General features: G+C 40.8%; 1 protein-coding gene across 1 annotated transcript in view; it reads right to left on the minus strand.

Moving 5' to 3' along the window:
- HSPA12A (heat shock protein family A (Hsp70) member 12A) overlaps nt 1-22,184 on the minus strand; it is a 71,248-nt gene that overhangs the window by 17,985 nt on the left and 31,079 nt on the right. The window contains exons 7-10 of the mRNA XM_014945310.1: nt 6,704-6,875; nt 3,783-3,869; nt 3,112-3,216; nt 1,752-2,010 (exon numbers count right to left, since the gene is read on the minus strand). Coding sequence (XP_014800796.1) covers nt 1,752-2,010; nt 3,112-3,216; nt 3,783-3,869; nt 6,704-6,875 — 623 coding nt within the window. The remainder of the gene's footprint in view (nt 1-1,751; nt 2,011-3,111; nt 3,217-3,782; nt 3,870-6,703; nt 6,876-22,184) is intronic.

Consider the following 22,184-nt stretch of genomic DNA (forward strand, 5'->3'; position numbering starts at 1 on the left):
GAGGCCACCTTCACAAAGCCCACACGAAAAAAAAAAAAAACCAGTTAGAAAGGACATTAAATCATTACAGCCAAGCACTCACAAGACACACTAAATAAATAAATGAATGATTTCACAGAATCTGCATGCATTTTGGTTGGAAGAAATTGCCTCGTCTCAGCCCAGCCTCATACCAACTGCAGCAATGTAAAATTTCAAGGGAGAACTGTTATTTTTGCTTGTCCAATTGTTGTTTTCTTTGCCTGATTGCCTTCTGTAGTGTTACCAATACTCAGCTGCTTCCTGAAACAGCTGGCAGTCAATCCAGTGCTTGCTCATCTGAAACAGCACTGACTCATCCCCAGAAGGGCAACATTTAGATTGCAGCAGTAGCAGGCCAAAGCCACTGGAAACACAAGAAAAACAAGGAGTATGGGAAGCCTCGGGAGGCAGAAGGGAGCACAGCATTTTTAATAAGGCATAACATTTGTTAAGCAAATATAGGCATTATGTTATTCCATCACTGCTACACATCCATATAGGTCAGTAATCTCTTTTTCATTCATGCACATTATATGTCACATTTATACACTTTCTATCCCGTTACCCAATTAATTTCACTTTATTTGACGGGACATTTAGCATTCTCTCTAAGATTCACCACTACGACTATTAATAAGAAGAGATAGTCTTGTGAGAGGGAATATTTCCAGAAATTTTTAATAATTTCAGAACCTCTGTCTCATTTAGGAAGTGACTCTGAGCTGGACTCCAAGTCATTTAGGCTTAAAGTACATTTACCGATAACTTCAGGAAGAGATGGGGGAGTTTCAGCCTGCGTGCTACATTCAGCATTCACTGGATTAAAAAAAGCAGCTTAAAGTACATTTACCAATATACATTCAGCATTCACTGGATTAAAAAAAGCAGAAAGAAGCCAAGGTACAGGCACTAAATATCACTTCTCCTGCTCTCAGGTCCCAAGCACTCTGTCCCAGATTCCCAGGCTCTCTTGTTCGTTCTCTTTATGCCATTCATCTCCAGGTCTCCTGAAGTATAGAATTTCAAAAGATGCAAAATGCCCACTTCTACTTCCTCTTCACTTCCTTTTCTATAGCAGCCCATGATCTTGTCATTTAGGGTGCCTTCTTGATACTGAAAATCATGAATTAAAATCTCTGCAGGGGATTATGTCTCCCCACTTACTGAGCAATCAATATAACTGGTAAAGTACTAGAAGAGAAGAGAGCCTGCCATCACTTCAAAAGGAGAATGCTTTCCCTTGCAGAGCTCTGTGCAGCAGTATATGCTTTCACCAGTGATCTGGTATTGTTAATAACTTCCCTCAAGCCATCAATATATTTACACATTTCACTCAAGATCTTGGATTTGTTCCAGGGCCTGAGCCTCTAAAATTTAAGGTTCCAGGTACCTAGCATCAAATTCTGTATTTGATCTGACATTCCCAATTAACACTAAAGGAACTCAAAATATAAGGCCAAATTCAGGGAAGTGATGCAGTGGTGGCCTAATGAAGGTCATAGAAAGCAATACCAGACAAGTGCAAGTCTTGTAGAAAAAATGCTTTTGCAAGAGATTGATCAGAAATTTTCATTGTGGAAACTGCACCCCAGGCAATCCCATTTTCTCATCCTTATATTTCATTTTTACATTATTATCTTTCGGTCTACATGTAATTAGGATATTTTAATTATTTGGCTTTGCTACCAGTAGTTAATTCTGCATCCATTTGGGTTCAATTGTCTACTCACTTGCTTTTCCTCAAGGCATGTTCTACACTGTGACCTCGAAACTTCTTGTAATAATCAATGAAGGAGAAAGGCAGGGTGATGTTTAGTGGATTGGTCCTGTCTGGAGCTGCTGCCCGTTTCCGGGACTCAAACGCTATCATCAGATCTACCCAGGCAGCAGGACGCTTGATTTTAAATTGCTCAATAAAATCTTCTCCAAATATTTTACACAGGAGCTTTTCAAATTCATAGTCCACACCTAGAGAACCATACGGCCCACCTGCATTACAAACAAAACACAGCTTTAATATTCTGAACTGCTTATTAGGTTTCAAGTTGAAGAAATACACATCAGATAGATGTTAGTGGGACCGTCATGGGAGAAGGTCTATAGAAAGAGGTATCTTTCCTAAATGTAACAGCTGGTCTAATACAGAACAGAATCTTACCTTCACCTCAATTTTACCCCTATACCATCACAGCCAATGTAACACTACCACTATGAAACAGAAATATTTTTATTAGAAGCAGAGGGAACTGCTTCCTTATCCCCACATGAGAAGGTGTGGGTTGGACCCATATTTAGGAGGAGACAGAGTTAATGTACACTGTCCCGTTTGCTCTGACTAGGTTGTTTCCTGAGGTAGTCTTACAGCCATTGAGACAGAGAAGGCTCAGTGATGAACTGTACAGATAAAGATTAACTTGGTATAGAGACACAGCAACAAATAATCGGCTGACTCATGTGCTTAACAGCTTAGCCACAGGACAAAGTCAAAGGGGATCTGGAGTTCAGGAACGGAATACCCACTGAAGGAACTGCACTGTTTGTCTTTGTCTGGGACCAACCATTGTGCATCTTTGCCAGGGGATCACAGACCCTCCATGTAACACTGCCCGTGAAATTACAGGAATACATGATTCCCCTTAAATCCAGCAAAACTTCTGTTCTGCCCACAGTCACTTTACAAGGGTCTTGTTGTGACACTCAGCTACTCATATCTCCACAGTTACATCCATGAATACCTGGACAGAACAGCAATACACAGGTGACTTCTCAAAGGACAGGACGATGCTGACTCCAGCAGCAGAAGTCAAACCAGGACCGTGTCAGGAGGTCATGGTCTGAATGGGAGTGAATAACACAGGAGATGACAGTTTCTTGCTCTCCCAATGTGAGGCTTACCATCCAAAAGCATCAGAAGCATTAAGTGATTTACCCATGTCTGCTGATGAGCACCAAGCTTATATTAATTCTGAATGCTGGTCTTCTTTCAGGAAGAACCGTTAGTGAAATGTATTGAATAATAAAGGCATACATTTCCTCCACAGACATGTCAAAATATTACATAAATAAAACAAGCAGTGGAAGTGACATTACCTGTCGCCTTGTATAGCTCCTTAAGATGTCCTTCAGGGAGCCTGATCTGATGGACAGTCATATCCACTGTGCCTCCTCCACTGTCAACGACGATATAACGGTCACCTAAATTGCCAAAGGAACAGGAAAATGGTATTTACGTTAGTGTTATCACAACAGCACATTGCAATGAAAGCTTCTCAGGGGGAATTATTACCATGAGAGATAATGACTTGCAGAAAGTCATGAATGTCTACACTGAAGACTTGATCTTTATTAGTAACTATAACACAATGACTGATAAGAAATTCAGATGTCAAAGGCTATTGATGTAGCAAAGATGAAAAGTAGATTAGTGGACTGGCTCATGCTGCTGGTGTACACTCTACCGGGCTACCAAATTAATGCTATGGCATATTTACAATGCCTATTCTGAGGAAAATACTCTGGTTGCATTTTAAAAGCTGGATTCCTTTCTACCTTCTCCTTAATAAACAGTATTTTACTAGAGCACACAGAATTGCAGATCAGCCTTAGTCATTAAGAGCAGCACATCAACTTGTATTTTTTTTCTTTTCCTATTTATAACCACCGTGAGAACAATGCAGCGCACAGCACACTTGTGGGAAACACAATGGCTGCCCACATTATAAAATCAGTCAGAGCAAAGTTTATTCAAGAAAGGACACTACCTTCCTCCAGTTCGGACCAGATCTCTCCTATGACATTTTCCACCATAAAGGTTCGACTCTGTCGGTTACGACGGATGTGTTCCTTAGCTAGTCATTGACAGAGAAAAAAAAGCACTGAGTATTAGAAAGCATGAAGAAGTTGATATCATAAGCTGCAGGAAGGAAGTGCAAGCAGGCTGACAGACCTGTACATATCACTTCTTAGCAAAACAAATGAACAAAAATTATCACATTAGAATCAGGAACATTATAATGTTGTTCCTAGAAAGAAGGAAAAACCTTTTTTTCAGCCACACTGATCTTCCTTAATTCTAACTGGATTAAAACCAATAACCTAACATGAAAGCTATAAATAGTGTGATTTTTATTTTTTTTTTTCATATTGTTTTTTAAAGCTCGTTTTTTCAGCCACACTGATCTTCCTTAATACTAACTGGATTAAAACCAATAACCTAACACGAAAGCTATAAATAGTGTGATTTTTTTTTTTTTTTTCATATTGTTTTTTAAAGCTCAGCCTGGAACGGGGCGGGCTGGCAGCCAGCTCTGCTGGGCACAGCCCGTGCCGCCAGGCGGCAGCCCCGGCGCGCTGCCAGACCCACTGCTCCCCCGGGGCCGGGGACACGCTCCCCACCTTTCCAAAAGCCACTGCTGATTGTGGGTCCTCGGGGCAAAGACGCCTCCCCAGCCTTTCAGGATGTCGGTCTGTCTCAAAACAAGCAGCCAAAAGCGCTGCTTCTCAGATTTATAACTTCTTAAGGCCACAGTGATCACCAAGTCTGACCCTTATAATATTTTAAATATCCACCAATTAAAAATTAAGCATTATCTAGAAATACTATTATAACAATCAGTTAATTTACAAGACTTCATTGCTACTTAGACATTTAAAAGATGCAGAACAGTCTGTGAAGAGAAAGCAGAGCAGTAAGAGCCTTTGCTGTTATGCTTTAAATCAACATCTACAACGGAATGATCAAAAAAAATCATTCCTTGTGTAACCTTCATTCACCTTCAAAGGCACCACAGAAGAAGAGAGGCATCCTGTCATGCATGGAAATATTATTCTTTATGACAAAAATCAGCAGGCAAATCACCGAATGCTTTTTGCTCCTTGTTTCTATAGTGCCTATCATCAGAAAAAGACCAGCAGCTCCACTCGTCCCCCCCACCCTCCCTGTGAAGACAGCACCCAGTGAGAGATTCAACGACGAAGCATTCGACGACAGAACAAGCACCAGGTCCAAGAGAGCCCACAGAAGTCAATGGGAGTCCTTTCATTCACTTCTGCAGACTAAAAGTGAACACAAGAGCCAGTCTTTAACTACGACTGAAGGAAGGTTATCCTGGCTACTAGGAACAGTAAAATATTTGTTTTGACTTCACTGCAATAATATGGTCCTTGGAGTGCTTCTCTCTGTTTATATATAAAGGGTTTTTCTCCTTAATCTGTTCTCAACTTGTCTTGGGTGCCTGCCATGCCTTTATGAAATTTTAATTCTAACCCCGAATTAATTCACTCCAAACTTTGTTTTCATTAATTTTGACATGAAACCTTTTCCATCCCCAGTAGCTTTTACCATACAAAGTCAAGAAGGAGAACGGTGCCCCCTCATCCACGGATAAGCCCGTTAGCAGAAATCCATGATATGCCAGATTCTGCCCAGCTTCGAAACCTTAACCAGAAAAACTCTTTTCTTTTATTATTTTCCCAGAGGCAAATCCCTGTGTAGCCTGAAAGTGAGTTCATGTAAAATCGCATGGATCTGGGATGGTTCAGGACATGAGTGAGGGGGACAGAAGGCAAGGGGCCCCTGAAGGGACTGTGTCCTGTAAAGGGACTGTCCTGTGCTCTCTGTGGGCCTTAACACTGAACACATCTGACAAGTGCTGGCTCGGAGAGGCATGGATATGAGAAATGATATAGTGATTCTGTCTAACTAAAAAAAAAATACCCTCCGGTGACTACAGGAATAGCTTTACTATCTTAATCTTCCATTTGCCTGTACTGTTTTGACCTCGCAAACGTGGTAAAATACAAATTCTTCTGAAAAATTCCTTCTGGGATAGATTGACACAGTAACACCGATATCAGTGCAACTGTTACAGTTCACACAGATGGGAAATCTGAGCTGGTATGCAGCAAACACCTTATTGCTTCTTCAGTTTCCTATATTATTTTTTTTTTCCTATTTTCCTCCAATCTCGGGCAGGATATTAAGTTTAAAAACCTTTGGTGATGAAGGACCTTTTGGCAAGCAACTTACACTGTGGTCTGATCTCTGTCCCTCATTGTAAGTCAGTCTTCAAACGCTGACATTAGCAAGAGATCCCAGGTCAAAAAATCCTAAGTGCCATATCTAGTTGCTCTTCTATAAGTAAATTCATGGCGGAATTCCAGTACTTTGTATTCCCTCAAGCGTTGAAAATAATTAATCATATTTCATAAAGATGCCATCAAAAAGCATTTGCCAAAACTCTGGAATACTTCAGACTGAAAGTCTCATTGCAGATCCAGTTATTTAACATTCCTTCGGTAACGCAGCTAATGGAATACATAATTGTTTCCAACAAATTAAATTTTAAAAATGTTTCAACATGAACTATTGATTTCCATCAAGGCAGAAAAATACTGTTGTGAAAACAGTGTGCCTCTCCTGTGAGACTCCCACAACACCTAGTAAAGGCAAGGCAATGAAGCTACCTGCGCGCTGAAACTCAAGTGGGCGCAAACACATCTGCTGGATCAATGCCTAAACCAGTTTAATTACAGTAAACAGTGAAATAGTTTATCAAAGCAAACCGATGATAGCCTGGAACATTTCAAGAGAGCAAAGACAACAAGAAGTGTTAAGAAAACAGCCCTCATGTTTCAAGCAAACTTAGGCATATAGAGGTGAGTGAATGAATGGACGTAGTACCCTGTGTAAATCCGGTTCCAATAGTGTCACTGGGGCTGTAACCGTTGACGGGTGCCCGGCTGCTCAGCTCTATCATCTGGTGCAGGCGGAGCTTTCGGCAGTAGATAGAGGCAGCCTCGGGTTCCAGGGCAATGATCAACTGCTCGGGATTTTCAGGAGATGCCATTCCTGCCTGCGAGAGAGAAGGGATCAGAGAAATGGGGTGGGCAATACTGCGACCTAGCAGACCCTCTTCAGCAAAGTGACCGAGGCTGTCCCCAGCTCGTGGCTCCGGTGGGGTCTGCCCTCCTCAGCCCTCAGGGTTCAACCCACAAAGAAGCTGCTGCCGTTTGCTAAGGGTCTCCATCTGGGAATCCTGCTGCCCACAATGTACAGCACAACTTCACAGGCTGGGACAGGGAAACACGCATGCACTTACCATGCCACGTGTCTGACTGAGCAGCTGTTAGCGCATGACGGGTGGGGAAAGGAAGAAAGTCATTTTGAAACCTGTGATAAACGGTCTAAAAGCTGAACTCCTAATTAACCTGTGAGTCTGCATGCTAAGAGGGGCCCCAGTCTCCTTTAAGAAGTGAAGGAATACCTCCGGCCTCTCCTCCACACAACAATATTTTAAATATGCCTTCTTCTATATGCCAGACACATATAGTCCTTGCCGAAATGGACTCTCCCCACACTGTGTAGCTTACTAGAAATATATGATACACTTTGCCAGTAATGCATCTTTTGACTTAAAATCAATGTTTTCCATTTCAAAATCAATTGCTTGTAAGTACATTCACTATTGTAACATTATCAAAACGCACAGTATATTTAAGAACTCAAACGACAATAGGGCAGGTTCCCTATAATGTAGTAAGAACAAGCCTAAAAATAATCCCACATTGCAATACCAACATTTGCCATTCTTTCTATTTGCTTTCTGGGTTTTCAGCCTCCAGACACATAGATTTTCAAGAAGCCACAAGCTCTCATGTAACCACATCACTCTCAAAGCTGGGCTTCAAGAAAAATATCAGAGAGCAGTGGACAGAATTGTGTTCTCATTTCTTTTCTCCTGTACTTCTCCATACTGTATGATTTTTCCATGAAATTAGATGGAACTTTCAACTCTTTCTGCTTAACTTTTGGTTTATGTGCTGCTGTTTTTCAGTTAAGTGCCTGATTACTAAACCATGCTAGCAAACAAATCAACGTATGAACATTTTTGTGCTTCCACGGTCAGTCTTCCAGCAAACCTTCACATCAACGCACACACACAGGCTGGGGTGGCTCCAGAGCATCCCCAAAAGAAGGCAAACTCACATGGAAAGACTGCAGACCTGGACCAGAATTTGGCTTCCTTTATACAGTTACACTGTGGGCTGTGGGAATTACTGGCTAGTTTACACTTGCAGCCAGAAACTCCAAGTAAAGCTTGTTCAAAAAGCAATCCTGGGGTAAGACTTGGAGATATAAAAGAGTCCATCACATTTACTCACTCATTTTACCCTCTCCATCTTAATAAGATAAACAGATTTTTATGGAAAGCATCTTCCTCGTTGTTAACAAAAAAGGAAAAATAGTAACAATTAAATAAGGGTTAAACTAATCATGGTTGGTCATTATTTTAAACACACACTCATGATTGGGGTTATAGTGACTTTACACCCTTTTGGGGAAAACCTTCTGCTTTGATTACATCCACTGGACTCAACAGCATGATCTGAAACTAGTGGAACTGTCTGGGAAAGAGAATATTCTGCAAATACAGAATATCAAGCCTTGCCAGGTATGTGGCAATACATATTGAAAAAATATTATATCGAAGAGAATTTTTGAAACCAAACTTTCAAAATTTGAAAAACACATATTTACAACAGCCTAAAAGATATTAAAAGATTATCAATCAAACACAGGTCCCAGCCAGACTCTCCTGCCATCATAGCACTTGCACACAAGCATGATGGCAGGCACAGGCTTAGATAAAGCTCTGGAGCGATACTGGGGATGCAGACGAAGTTCTTGCATCGTGCCTTAGCATAAACCAATTTTTTCATCCAACCATTTTGGATGTAGGAGGCACAAGCACACTGGTTCCATGCCAGCTCACTTCACCATCACTTCTCTCCAGTCGAGCTCTTCTACATACAAAGCTTTAATTTGCTGCATTGGAAAAGGCAACATTCAAGATATGAATCAATACTTGGTCCCTGACAGACATTTATCTCATCTGTTAAAGAATTCCAAAAATGTATGGCCTCTGCACACAAACTATCTCAGCCCTTCATTGCCTTTGCTAAAAGCTTAATCTGAATCTTTCTTGCTGCAATTAAGGCCAGCACTTCTTGCCTTATCCAAAAAGGGCATGAAGAACAAACAGCCCCCTACTACCCTGCTGCAGTCTTTACATCTACTAAATCCATTATTATGTCTTGTGAGAGCTCTGAATCTGAGCAGCAAGTGGGTATTTTTAATACCCAGCAATGTGGATGAATTTAGTGTGCTCATGCTCATACTGGGCATATGTTAGTAGCACAAAGCAATGCTTAGTCTCATGTCTAACCTAACAAGAAACTAAAAGAGAAAATTATATTTTAGGGAAAAAATAGTTTGTTCTTAAGGATATTAAAGCTTCAGGCTACATCATAAAGTACTTGCAGAGGTGACAAGAATGAGTTGCACACACAGGGAATGCACTGCTATTTCCTAAGGAGGGGGAGAAAAAAATAAAAGATTGTATTAATTGCAAAGTCATCTATCTGTTCCAGGGGGGGATTTTGGTAAAAATTTCCAAGGCTGGTTCTGCTAAAAGAAACCAATAAACCCCTAAAAATAACACTTGCTTCCTCCCCTCCTCCAGAAGTAGGCTGCACCATGAACTTTTCACATCACAGCCTGCACGTCAGGACAGAAGGCAGTGACCTGCAGCGGATGGACTCAGATCCACATTCTCAGACCCTCCAAGTATAGCAGATGCTATTCTTGCCACTTTTTCTCTCTAGATATTATTTTAACATACTCAAAAATATCTCCTGAGGAAAACATTCAACAGAAATGACAGCTTTTAACAGTTCAAAGCACAGCTGATCCTAACAGAATTTCATGAAGAAAACGTTTGGGTTTTTTTGTTAAAAGCTTTCCTTACAGAGTTTGAAGGGCCACTTACAATGAAGAATGTGTTATTTCACATCATAAAAAGACCATAAAATCTTGTGCAGTCAAAAGGTACTAGGCATCCAACATTTATGCATATTTTTATAGGTAGATATACATATATAGGTACATATATATGTATTGATCAATATTGACTATTTCATACCTTGTGTATGTAGTGTTTCTATTTAGATCATCAGAGATAGCACATTGCTCTATATAGATCTATACACAGCACAGACAGAATGGGGGAAGGGGAGATGAGAAAGAAACATGAACACATACAAACTTCTGGGGAGGAATGGAGTAATGAGGTTGCTGTAATACAAGCTCTGAGAAGATGAAGACTCAGGAGGCAGCACCTCTGTCCCACCACTATAGCCGAGGAGAAAAGGACAGATGGGAGAAAAATATTGAATGTGCAGAGAAAGAGGAGTGAAAACAGCAGGCAGTCAACACAAAGAAAAGGTGATGCATTTGCTAAAATCATTAAATGTAGAAGTTTGGGAATTTGCTACATTTTACATTTGTTCCTTTCTGTCTGCCTCACTCCATGCCCTTGCCCACTGCTGCCCAAGTACTACTGTAACTAAGACCAGAGATTCACAAGTTAACAGGCTCGACTACTGTAACTCAGACCAGAGATTCACAAGTTAACAGGCTCGAACGGGACAGATCTAAACAATGTCTCGGTGTTCACCATTATATGGATCATTCTGGCAGTGGGACAGAGGCATCTCCTTGCTTTTGCCTGGGGCAGCTTATAGCAGACTTCAGCGCAGAGCCACGTCTTGACTCGAGTCTGGTAAGGAGATTTTCTTTCTCCCACTATATGCACGAGCAGTATAACCCCAGTCATCACTTATGAAATGTAAAGGAAGCAGACAGTGGTGCTCCCAAAAATGCAAATGTGGAAAACCCATCATGGAATTACAAAAATCCTTTGAGCACCAGAATGTCCTTAAAAACTAATTTATTTGCAGGATATTGCTGCAGTTATGCACCTGGAAGTAGCAAAGAACACTACGAAAAGAACTACTCTAAAAAGATTGCCCCAAACTCCCTTTGCTCGTACACCTGAGGACTAGGGTTTCGTGCTTTGAGATGAGAACTCTCCGATTTTTCACTCCCTGCAGTGAAACAGGTCTGTGCGGCGGGGCCAGGGCACTGCTGTTCATTCGCCAAGAAGCATCATCCACAGCAAACCTCAAAGTGCTTCAACGCCTCACGTACCACAGCACAAATAACTTTACCATCCAGAGGCAGGTGAATTCCCAACCCAGCACACAAGCTCTGCTTTTATAGCCAGAGATGTGTCACCAGACGAGAGCCACAGCTGACCACAAATACATTCCTGATTCTCTGAACAGTGCCAGCTGCCAAGTGTTAGACTAATTCAGCATTAGCAAATATTGAGGTCTGGACTGTAGCTCAGTGTAACAGTCTGAGCACTTCCAGAGAACTAAATGATACACACTCATTCCATGCACAGAATCCCCATTACTACAGTTTAAAAGATGCTATTTTTAGAACCCAGTCTCACACGCCACAACGCACGATTAAAAAAGCACTGCATATTTAGTTATTTTTTTAAATAATTGTGAAGTATATTAGCTTAAAGACAGGACTATAGTAAAACATTCCACGTAGTTTGAACCTTTTTAAAAGGCAATAAAAGCCACAAGGCAGGCCAAGATGAAAAGCTCTAATCTCTGAAATATAATTAGGAGCATCAGCATTTAGCTGGAGCCCTCCTGTATGTGGTACCACTGCCAGGCAGAACGCTGTCACTCGAGCAAGCTTTATTCATTACACCACAGTGACCTCAAAAGGAATAGCAGATTAGGAAATATGCCATTAATGGTACATCAAGGTATGTGTTTCCTACTACTATCCTTTCAAACTACTGAAAACACCAGTTAGAACTCCTCTTTTTTTTGGCTTTTTCAGAGATACACATCAGATGTTTTCTTAAAGGCAGAAAAAAAAGAAAACCGACCACTGACTTGTAACACAAGGAACATGCCTTACATGGAGTGCATCTGTTTCTTTGAGTTCTAAAACATATTAGAAGCAATGACATTAAGATTTTAAACAGTGCAAAAAAACCCCCATGTACAGAAAATAGTACTCCATCTGTTCAATTTAAGATGCTGATTTATTATTAGAATTTATTATTAGAATTGTATATTAACCAGAGTTAACTCCATGCATTTTGTATTCATCTGTATTTCCTTGAGCTTCACCTGCCTTGAAATCTTCTCTTTCTCTCTCTTTCTTTCTCTCTTTCATGTATACACATTTCCTCTTCACTCAAAGAACTTTAAAAGTCAAATGTGTTGTCTGAATACTAGAACTTCTGAAATCTGAGGTCTGACTGCCAGGAGGTGCTCAGCTCACACTGTGGCTTTTCCCATTGTCAGGGAACACACAACCATGCTTTCCTGCACACAGCAGCCTATTTTCAATCATTTCTGAAGCTTCTGCCCTTTCATCCACGCTGGGTGATAACACAAACAGGTTCACACACTTTCATGAGATCACTGCATAGGTCTCTCTTACTTTTGGAGCCAGATCATTAAAAAGGGCCAAACCTGCGGAACCAAATCACACCAGAGGGAACACAGCAACGATCAAAACACAGCCCTGTCTTCCACAGACTTTCCAGGAACTTGGTTTGTTAAATTTGCATGTACAAAAATTAGACTTTTATGTCCCTGAGGTCACGGGGAAGAAAGAATAATCTATAGCACAGCTGTCAAACCCAACTGAAGGTGTGGGCCAGCCCCTAGGCTGCTCCCCTGGCTACTGGTGCTGCCCTGCCAAGCTGGGAGGTGAAACAGCCAAAAAGCAGGATCAAACTGGCCCCACGCAGGCAAACTCTGAGGAGACCAATAGCAGAGGGATCTGCCTTAATGATGTTCTGCAGCATGGGGGGGTTGGTGAGATGAAAACATTAAATAAATAAAATAAGGGACAAGGTACATTTTACCCCACACTTCTATGGGATTGGACTCAGATGTTTCTTGCACCTCAGTGTTTTAACAAAGGCAGAAAAGCCTCAACCTGTTGGGATGCGACTGTACTTAATATTATGAAATCTTCCTTATGGCAAAAAATATGGTGATAATACATATTAATCTTAATGCAGCCTCTGAAAAAGTAAAAAGAGAAATGGTTGAGTCAGTACCTATTAGAAATAATGGAGGTACAAAGGAGCACAGCACAGATTTAGGATTAATCAGGTCTGTGCAGGCAGCCTGGTCTTGACCCTGTTTCACTAGAATCTAGAGTCAGGACCACAGCAAACTGCAGCTAGGTCTGCTTCAGTGCTAGTGCTCACACTAACTTGCAGAATGGTCTTCAGTGCTGCAAAAGGAGCACAGAGGCCACTCCGACCCCTTTGGTCCAAGCAGTAGTTCAGGCCAGTTCTCTGAACTAGAGAAAATAATCTGATCAGGACCCACTTTTTCCCCATTTAGTAACATTTGCCGTATCACTTTCATGGTCAAATGAAATAAGTAAATTATTCCAACATATACTGACAATTTTTAAAGAGTGCATTTTCTCTGGATAAGAATTGCGCTTATAACTCAGGAGAAGTGAATTTTACTTTCTGTTGCACTGCTAACCAGTGAGATGATCCTGGCAGACTCTGTACTCCTTGCCAGCTCAGATTACCTATTCGTAAAATATGTATACTGCTGCCTTTGTCCTTTATGCACTGAAAGCCACTAAAGGAAAACATTCTGTAAACTAAGTATAGAGTAATATACTATGTAACTTTCATGGCAGCTAAATTTGATCTTTCAGAAAGAGAAACAAACTAAGAATGAGGTCTGATTGGATGGATTCTAATTTACTGCTTTGATAAATTTTGTAGTCATCTAAGACCTGACTAAGTACTGTGTTAGTGCCATAGGCACTGCATGCACAATTAATAAGACATTTCCAGATACAAAAATGTAGCATAAGTAGACTAAAGAGATAAACATGTGCAAAAGAAAAACTACTTTCATAAGACAGTTGGAAAAACAAGGCACAGAGACTAAAAAAGCCTTGGCTAATTTGCACAGGAACCCACCATAAGGTGGGAATTCACTCCACAACCCCAGAACTCCAGTTCAGTGTCCCAGCCAAATGCTACTCTTCACCAAACAGCAAACTTTAATTTCTGCATGTGACATGTAGCACGTGCAGAAGCTGCAGGACATCTCCATCACAGCCTTGGGTCCCTGTTCTGCTTCCACAGACTGCCACCTCCACTTCTGAAGCTCCAGACCAGACAAGTGTAATGGTCCATTCTACTGGGTGGTAGGAAGAACCTTTTAAACCTGTTTTACCACTATTGCCATTTGTAGGCCCCAGAGATAAAAGTTGGGTTCCATGAAATAGCTCCATAAAGACAATGTGGTTCATTAGGAAATGAAGCTCTCCGGGACATCATTCAGCCAAAAAACCAGAAGCTGTGAATTAACATCAATATTTTTCTATTTTCCAATATATTTATTATAATTAGTAACAATAGGAAAGCCATGATTACAAGTTAAGCACTGCACCACCCGCATGAAGAAAGTATTGTGTGACTGAATCAAGGCAACACAAAACAGCAGCTGGAAATTAAGTGCCTTGTGAAATTTACACTGTTTAAACTAATCAGTTCATTGTGTTAACGGATTCATGATAACACCATCCACTTAGTGCCTTGGTAAGTGAGCTCTTCTCTAATCCTCCTCCTTTTTCGCTCGCTAGCACTTTCTCCAGTTCTATGGCATCAAACTGGGATGTCACAAATAAACGACTGAGATCTAATTACAGAGGCAGAGCATGCCAGGAAAGAAGATGAGCAACATGGGAAAAGACTCTCAGCATTATCACAGAGAGAGGCGCGTAAGGGGGAGCTGGGTTGGCAGGGAGTGGGGCTAGTGGCTACCACAAAGCTGCAGGAAAAGCACAGTGCATACGGCTTTGCTAAACCTTCAGCCTTGAGACTTCAAGAAGCCTTCACAGAAAATGTTTGAAGAACTCACGACGCCATCACATACACTGATGCTTCGCTGTCAGTCTTCAAGAGTGATGAAGAGTACCGCACTACAATAAGTATCGTGGATAAATCCAACAGGGTGAGGTCAGACAGCCCATTTAGTGTGCAATAAGTATCATGATAAATACAACAGGGTGAGGTCAGACAGCCCATTTAGTTCTGTCCACTTATCTGTTTAAAGACAGATTCTTAAAATTGCTCAACAGCCACAAAACAAACAGGATCTTCAAAGGCACACAGATTCCTCTTAGTGACCACAGGCTGGGTTTGCCAAAGGCAGGAGGAAGAGAGCTGCTGGGTGCTCCCCTACTTTCAAAAATTCATCCTCAAGATTTGAAAACCTAGATCAAAATTGAGAATTAACGTCTATCTTTTTCTCTTTTTTAAAATCCAGTCAACACAGTGTTTGGGTGGTGGTTGATCCTGCAAAGATCTGACATCTATCACATCATAGAAACAATTCTTGCTTTACAGAAGCAAGAGCCTTTTGCTTTCTCTTAAATAACATTTACTATACATATGCATAATATATACACATAAATGCATATATTTTCACACTGTTGTTGCCTGTTGAGCTAAAATTAGGTTTGTGGCAGAGCTTGTCCTCCGTCCTATTCTGATCAGGTGCCATGGATAATATTTTGCATTTCACAAGTGAGAACAGAGTGGATAATTATCACAGCCGCAAAATGCCTTCAGTGTCAGATTCCCCATCTGTACTGCTACAGAGAGGATAAAGACACTCTTCTCTCTGTGAGAAAACTGCTTGAGAGAGCATAAGTGAAATGTCAGGCTATGGTAAAACAGTAGAAGAAAACTGGAAGTTAAGAGACCCGTGTAACAGTTTTCATTTATTCACTTCGCACTTTGCATATGTGATTAAGTAACATGAAAGACACAGAAGGATGAACCACAATGTAAAGATTGGCCTTTAAACTGTCCTTAGCATTTGGGGATTATCCTGAGACATCTGAGACCTCAGTTATCTTCTCTTCTACCATGATAAAGTAGACACTGTTACTATAAATTTATACAATTTTTCCTTGCCTTTAAAATACCAGAGCATAGGCTTCACAGCGCCTTTTGAATTTCCAGGGCTTGCCCATACCAGAAGGCTCATACAAAATAACTAACCCACAGAAAATTCACAGCCTTCCTACAGCCTCCACGTAGGCTGAATTTCCTGCTGCTCACACTTCCAAGGTAGAACTCAAAAGCTATGAACTCCTGTGAAGGGAATTTTTAGGTGAAATCCTCTAATCTGCTGGTAATCAGGACAGATGATAACACTATTGCCCATTTAAGAGTTTGTGCATGAACACTTATGTTGAAGGGGAAAGAGGTTTCAATTAGCATTTTACAATTAGACTTAGTTTTGTGGGGGCAGAAACTCTTGGATACCAACTTCAAACAGATGGGATGAAAATATGTAATCATTGTATAAACTATTGTTGTTGTTGTTGTTGTTAATTCCAAAGAAACCACTAGAATCACTTACAGCCCTCTTCTACAACACTCACTTCCTTGTTATTTCGCAGTGTAAGTATTCAGGGCTGCTAATTTCCGTGAGTCATGGCTACAGAATGAGCTCTATAAAGGTTATAAACCCAACACTTTTGCACCCCTCAATTCAAGAGAGACATGGAGAAAGTGGAGAGGGTTCAAGGAGGGCTGCTAAAGGGAAGATGTTCTATAAGGAGAGACTGAGGGAGCTGGATTTGTTTAGTCTGGTAAGGAGGCAGCCAAGGAGCAATCTCATAGCTGCCTGCAGCTATGTGAAGGGCCATGACAAAGATAGCAGAACACAACTTCTCTGTCTCCCCAGCAGATATGACAAGGAGCAACAGCCACATATTGCAGCACGTAGAGTTCAAATTGGGTATTACAAACCCCCCTTGTTACTAGGAAGGTGATGCAGCGCTAGAACAGCTGCCCATGGAGGCATCTCTGCCCTTGCAGGCTTTTCAAACTTGGCTGAACAAAGCCACTGCTGAGCTAGTGGTGGCAATGACCCTGCTTCAAACGGAAGGTCAGACTAGATGATCTCCAATGAACACCTCCAAGGCAAGCTTCCATGATTCCAGAATAGGTGCAGGTATTCAGTGCTGAGAAAGACCAAAACTGCCAGTAGGAATCTTTCCCAAATGTCAAAGCCCTACGCACTTTCTTATTCCTTGTCTTTCTGAAAGCCATGTCAAACCCTTGTCTGTCTCAGTGAGAGGGAACCCATCATGTCTGACACTACAACAGCAATACCAGACTCACCATAACAAACTGGGGCCTTACAAGTTTCTGTGTGGAGTGCAGTCACCTTTGCAATTAGAACTTTTATTTAATTGTCTTGAGATCAAAAGGAAACATTTGTCACAGTACACTTTTAATCTGAAAGCTACACTTTTAAACTCTGAAAAAATAAAGAATACAATAGTTCTACGCTGACCTGTAGCCTTAAAACATCAGCCATCAATCACTTTAAAAAGTGATTCAATATAGGGAAAACAGTTAGTTCAATGCATCAAGGATGCACACGTTGAGCTTACAACATTAATACAATCTGCATTAAAAAAACCAATCTGCCTCAGTCCAGTGTCTTGTCAGAGAGGGAAATTCAATTCCTAATTCATTCATTTTCCTATATTTAATTGTACAGAAAAAATGGTCTGTGCTTAAAAGCATGAGAATACAAATGGCAGACCTGGACTTGAAGCTCAATTCTTTTGCGTGCAGCTCTGCTACAAGCTTCCCATGTAACATTTTGCAAGTCACTTAGACCAAACTTTGTGAAAGGATCCACTAAAGCAAATGTATCCTTTTCTGAGTATTCAACTCAATACCAAGGCTTCCAGTGGAGCTGCTGCTGAAGTTTGTTGGAATGGAGGGTGCCTGGACTGATCAATCAAGCTGGTTGTCTCTCATACACATGATCCTGCTACTTCCAACCTGATTTGGACCAAAGCAGTATATCCATTTGATATTTCATTTCTGTTTACAAACCTATCAATAAAGCTACTCCTATGATAAGAAACAAAAGCACAGCCTGTAACATTGCTCCCTCCTATCAGCTGTTTAGAAACTATAGCGTTATCCCATTCCGAAAAGCAGGAAGATAATAAATGTAGCATCTGAAACTGCAATGAAGCGTGACTTTTACTTTCAGCACACTCTGAATAATGAATTTTGTAGAGCTGCATTGGCTACAGTCAGAACTGCAGCAATTGTGTGGTCACTGATTAGATGAACCAATTTTTTACAGATGGCTAGGCTGGCTGATTGAGATAAATGCCTTTGCTAAGCATGTTCAATTGCCTCAACTTATTTTTCTTGGGGTTGCTGTTACCCAGCTAAGAGTATGGATTGCTTTACCTGTGCATTTCTATACTTTGTATTTCCTTTCCTGTTTCTATCCACTATATAAATGTTACAAGGATTAAGATTATGCTTCTAGTCCAAATGCTAAGGTAAACGCAGCTTCTTGCAGAAAACAATAGAAGTGACAAAACAGGCTCCTCTCTGTCAAGCCTTCCAAAATGTCACCCTCCTCTCCCAGTTAGAGGAAGTCCTCTGACTGGTCTGTCTTAATTCAAAAACCTGAGGAAATCTATGAGCTGTACTGTGATAGTTCTGACAGGGGAATGCCATCCCACCCCAAAACTAGCAGACCTGTCCTACGACTCAAAGAAGAATTTTCTAAGGGGAAGAATCTTGGATTCCTCACAAGGTAAAGAACACAACTCTGAAATCACCAACCTACACAAATTCTCCAAATTGCTTGTTTTCCTGACTCGGAAATCACCAACCTACTTCTTTGTACAATAGGCTACACAAATTCTCCAAATTGCTTGTTTTCCTGTGCCTCTGCCCCTTCATCCCTCCAAAATTTTCACAGGTATTGGGACCAAAATAAACCCGAATTAGCATTTTTAAGCTGATTCACATATTGCTGAATTATAATGTGCTAAGGGAGAGCCTATGTTTGTTGACAGGTTGATGGTAAACGAGACCGCAGTGGCGTTGAGTCCGTATTTCCACTGGGATGATGTTGCTGCCTCTCACTCCCAAGTGGCCGTTGCCACAGATCATATTTGTGCAGTAAATCAAAGCCTAGCTCCAAGTGGCATTACCAAGAATTTTTTGCTGCATTACATTATATCCCCCAAGGTGCAGGAGGACATTAGTTGCAAGCTTTATGACTAGCATGCATTAGAGCCATTAAATTCGCATAACCTTTTAAATTTTTCATGTTATATTATTCTAGAAATGCTGTTTGAACCATGGGCATGCACCAGTTACCACAACAGCAATGCCTGACTCTCTCTCTATTTAAGCACCCTCCCAATGTCTCAAGCTCTCCCCTTCCCTTTGTTTCAAAATATCCTCATTGTAGGTCCTTATGGCTCAGGCTGATTTTATTAAAGAGACACAAGTGGCCCTGACTGAGAGCAGTTTCACCGAGAAAACTATATGCTTGCTCTTTTCTGTTAATTGTATCTTATTTTGTGCCTTGAACTTTCTGAATTTGCCTTAATATTTTTCCCTATAGTTCCACTTTCAGCTTGCATTTCTTTTATCTGTCTTTGCAATTAAATGCTGGCACCAATCTGTTACCCTCCTTCATTGTCCTTTTTATGAACCTACTACAAACAATCCTACCTACTAGTTTTAGACCTTGTCCACACTGATTTATATTTGTTTGTGGATTTCTGTCAGTCCCCCAACTCCTCCAGATTGTACTTTTAAAGACTTTCAGACTCGTTTTCGCCTTTTGGCTGGAAAACCCCATCTAGCACAGTGTTTCCACCAGGCAGAGGGAAGATTCTTATTTTTTGCTATTTCTGTTGGTTCCAGTGCCCTTTCAGGCAATTTCTAAGATCCTGAGAAACATGTTCCATGGCTTTTAAGACAGGCACCGATCATCTACCTAGTCTTAATTGGAATGCTATGAAAACTTCCTATTTTACTTGCTTAGCAAAAGAAAATGAAAAGCTCCAAATATTCCTACTTGTGCCACAGAAGTGGACAAACAGAAATGTACAGAACTGGATTAGCAGGTGGTTCTGCCAACTGCCTCTGCTTTCATGTGAACCTGGCTGGGTAATTAAAGTGTGTAAACCAAGATCAATTACTACACATTTCCCACTGTGCTGAGTTCCCACTCTGTAATCTTCACTCCTCAATTAGTTATCCTTTCCTAATTAAACATAGCTAACAAGATGCAGAATCCTCCCTAACATATCACTTAATAAACATTTTAATCCTTATGATTAAAAAGATCTTAATATCACAAAAGTGAAAGCACGGGCTCAAGAGAATCTCAGAAGCTACAAATAATCAGGGTGGTTGATGCATAAACACACTTCTGCCTCGTCTGCCACCACTAACAAGTACTGTTTCAGGGAAATCACCTGCTTCCCAGTGCTGCTTATGCCTGAACATCATGGCCTTTTTATTTAGTTTATAGCAGAAGCCTGTTACACTGTGCCATAAATTTCAGTTCTGTGTGTTTTATGTACCAAAGAAAATATTTACAAAGGACTAAGTGTAGTTCAGATTCACAGGTATCGATCTGGTTAAGTCTCTCTAGTTATCTTTTTAAAAATCAAACATACTTCACATCAAGTTTTTATTAGCAATGAATTTTATATGCCATCACATCACTCTTTCACCAAATACGTTTACTTTTCTCCGAAGCTTTCTACAGAGCAGGCTAGTACTGATCAATGTAATGTGATGTAACTCTGGAACACAATGTGTTAAATAATTCTCATCACATGCAATCCATGACAAAACTAATGTGAAAACATCAATAACTATTCAGCATAACAGCCAGTTAAAGAAAGCATCTGGAATTCCAGGCTCACATCCTTAATCCTATAACGTAGACTGCCTCTGTTTATTTATACGAGCTTACCATGCAAATGACTTTATTTGCTATTTGTAACTGAAGGATAAATCTACTTCAGAGCTCTGGAACTCCATTTTTAAATCAACAGTTTATACTGAAAGAGAAGAACCCTCAATATCTCCAAGTACAGCAGCTCACTGGTGTTTGCAATTACAGAACATTTCAGGCAAGCTTATGAAAATGCAATATCCTTCGCTTTCCTTTGCTCTGCCCTGACTGCATTTGGTACGCTGCGTTTTACTGTTTTATTTTATAGTTTATGCATTCACATACTCCTGTCGCACTCCAAACTCTTCCTTAAAACGTTATTCCTACTGGCATGTTCAAGGTATTCCAGCCTGCAGATTCTGCTCTGCACTTACTGTGCCCAGGGAATGCGTACTGAAAGGGGAGCTGGAAGAATGCCTTTACTAAAAAGAAACACTCAGCCAAGAATATTGGATCCTGTGTTCCTCCAATAAACAATCTACAGTGTCTGAATTTCATTTGGATAAGGGATTAAAAGTGCTGCTCGTAGTAATACATCATGACAGCAAAGTGCTGTTAAGATGGAATCAACTATTTGCACCTACCCAGATTCAATGGATTTCTGAAAAAACGGTGTTCAGTACTTTTAGAACTTCACTTTTCCATAACCGGACACATGCTTTTGTTTGTTTGGTCAGTTTTTTGTCATCAGTAATACAAGATTAACAAAACGCTGAATTTTCTTGTGTCAGCACAAACCCAGATGACACAGAGGTGGGATCCTGGTTTTGTGTCCATGTTCACATGCCATTCTGATGAGGCTGTAGGTGCCAGGCCATGTTCAGGAGCAGAAGTAGTTTGTCTCCACACCTAAGCTATTTTTTCATGGTGGAGTCTAAGCCTCAGGCCCAGTGCATGTTGCATTTGGCTGCTTTTGCAAGGACAAGAATTAGGGCAGGTCCCACCCACGTGAGCAGGATGGAGTCCTCCCACACACTGTCCAACCAGACCGCTCTGCCAAGGTCTCCAAAATAAGAAAACATATCAGCAATTTGAATTTATTACTCACGATGAGAGTTCTTCATGAGAACGGGATTCCTTCTAAGACTGGCAAATACAGCACTTCTGACAGAACTACACCAAAGCAAAGAATTTGGAACAGAACAACTAGGACACAGAAACAAGAAAAGTTAACACTATTTATAATGCCTTATATTTCACTGGGGGGGGACAATGAGGAACCTGGCTGATGCATCCTCAAGAGTCATTATTTGGGATGCAACAAACACACATGCAATGCACACTAATCCCAGCAGACATGCTTTGGGAAAGGAAACTTAAGCTGAAGTGGATCGTTCAGAGATGACACCCTGCTCTTGCCACAGAGCTCTCTCCAAGTGTGACCCACACCTCAACAAGCGTCACACAGTTTT

The sequence above is a fragment of the Calidris pugnax genome, unplaced genomic scaffold (genome assembly GCF_001431845.1).
Source record: "Calidris pugnax isolate Ruff unplaced genomic scaffold, ASM143184v1 scaffold89, whole genome shotgun sequence".
NCBI lineage: Eukaryota > Metazoa > Chordata > Aves > Charadriiformes > Scolopacidae > Calidris > Calidris pugnax.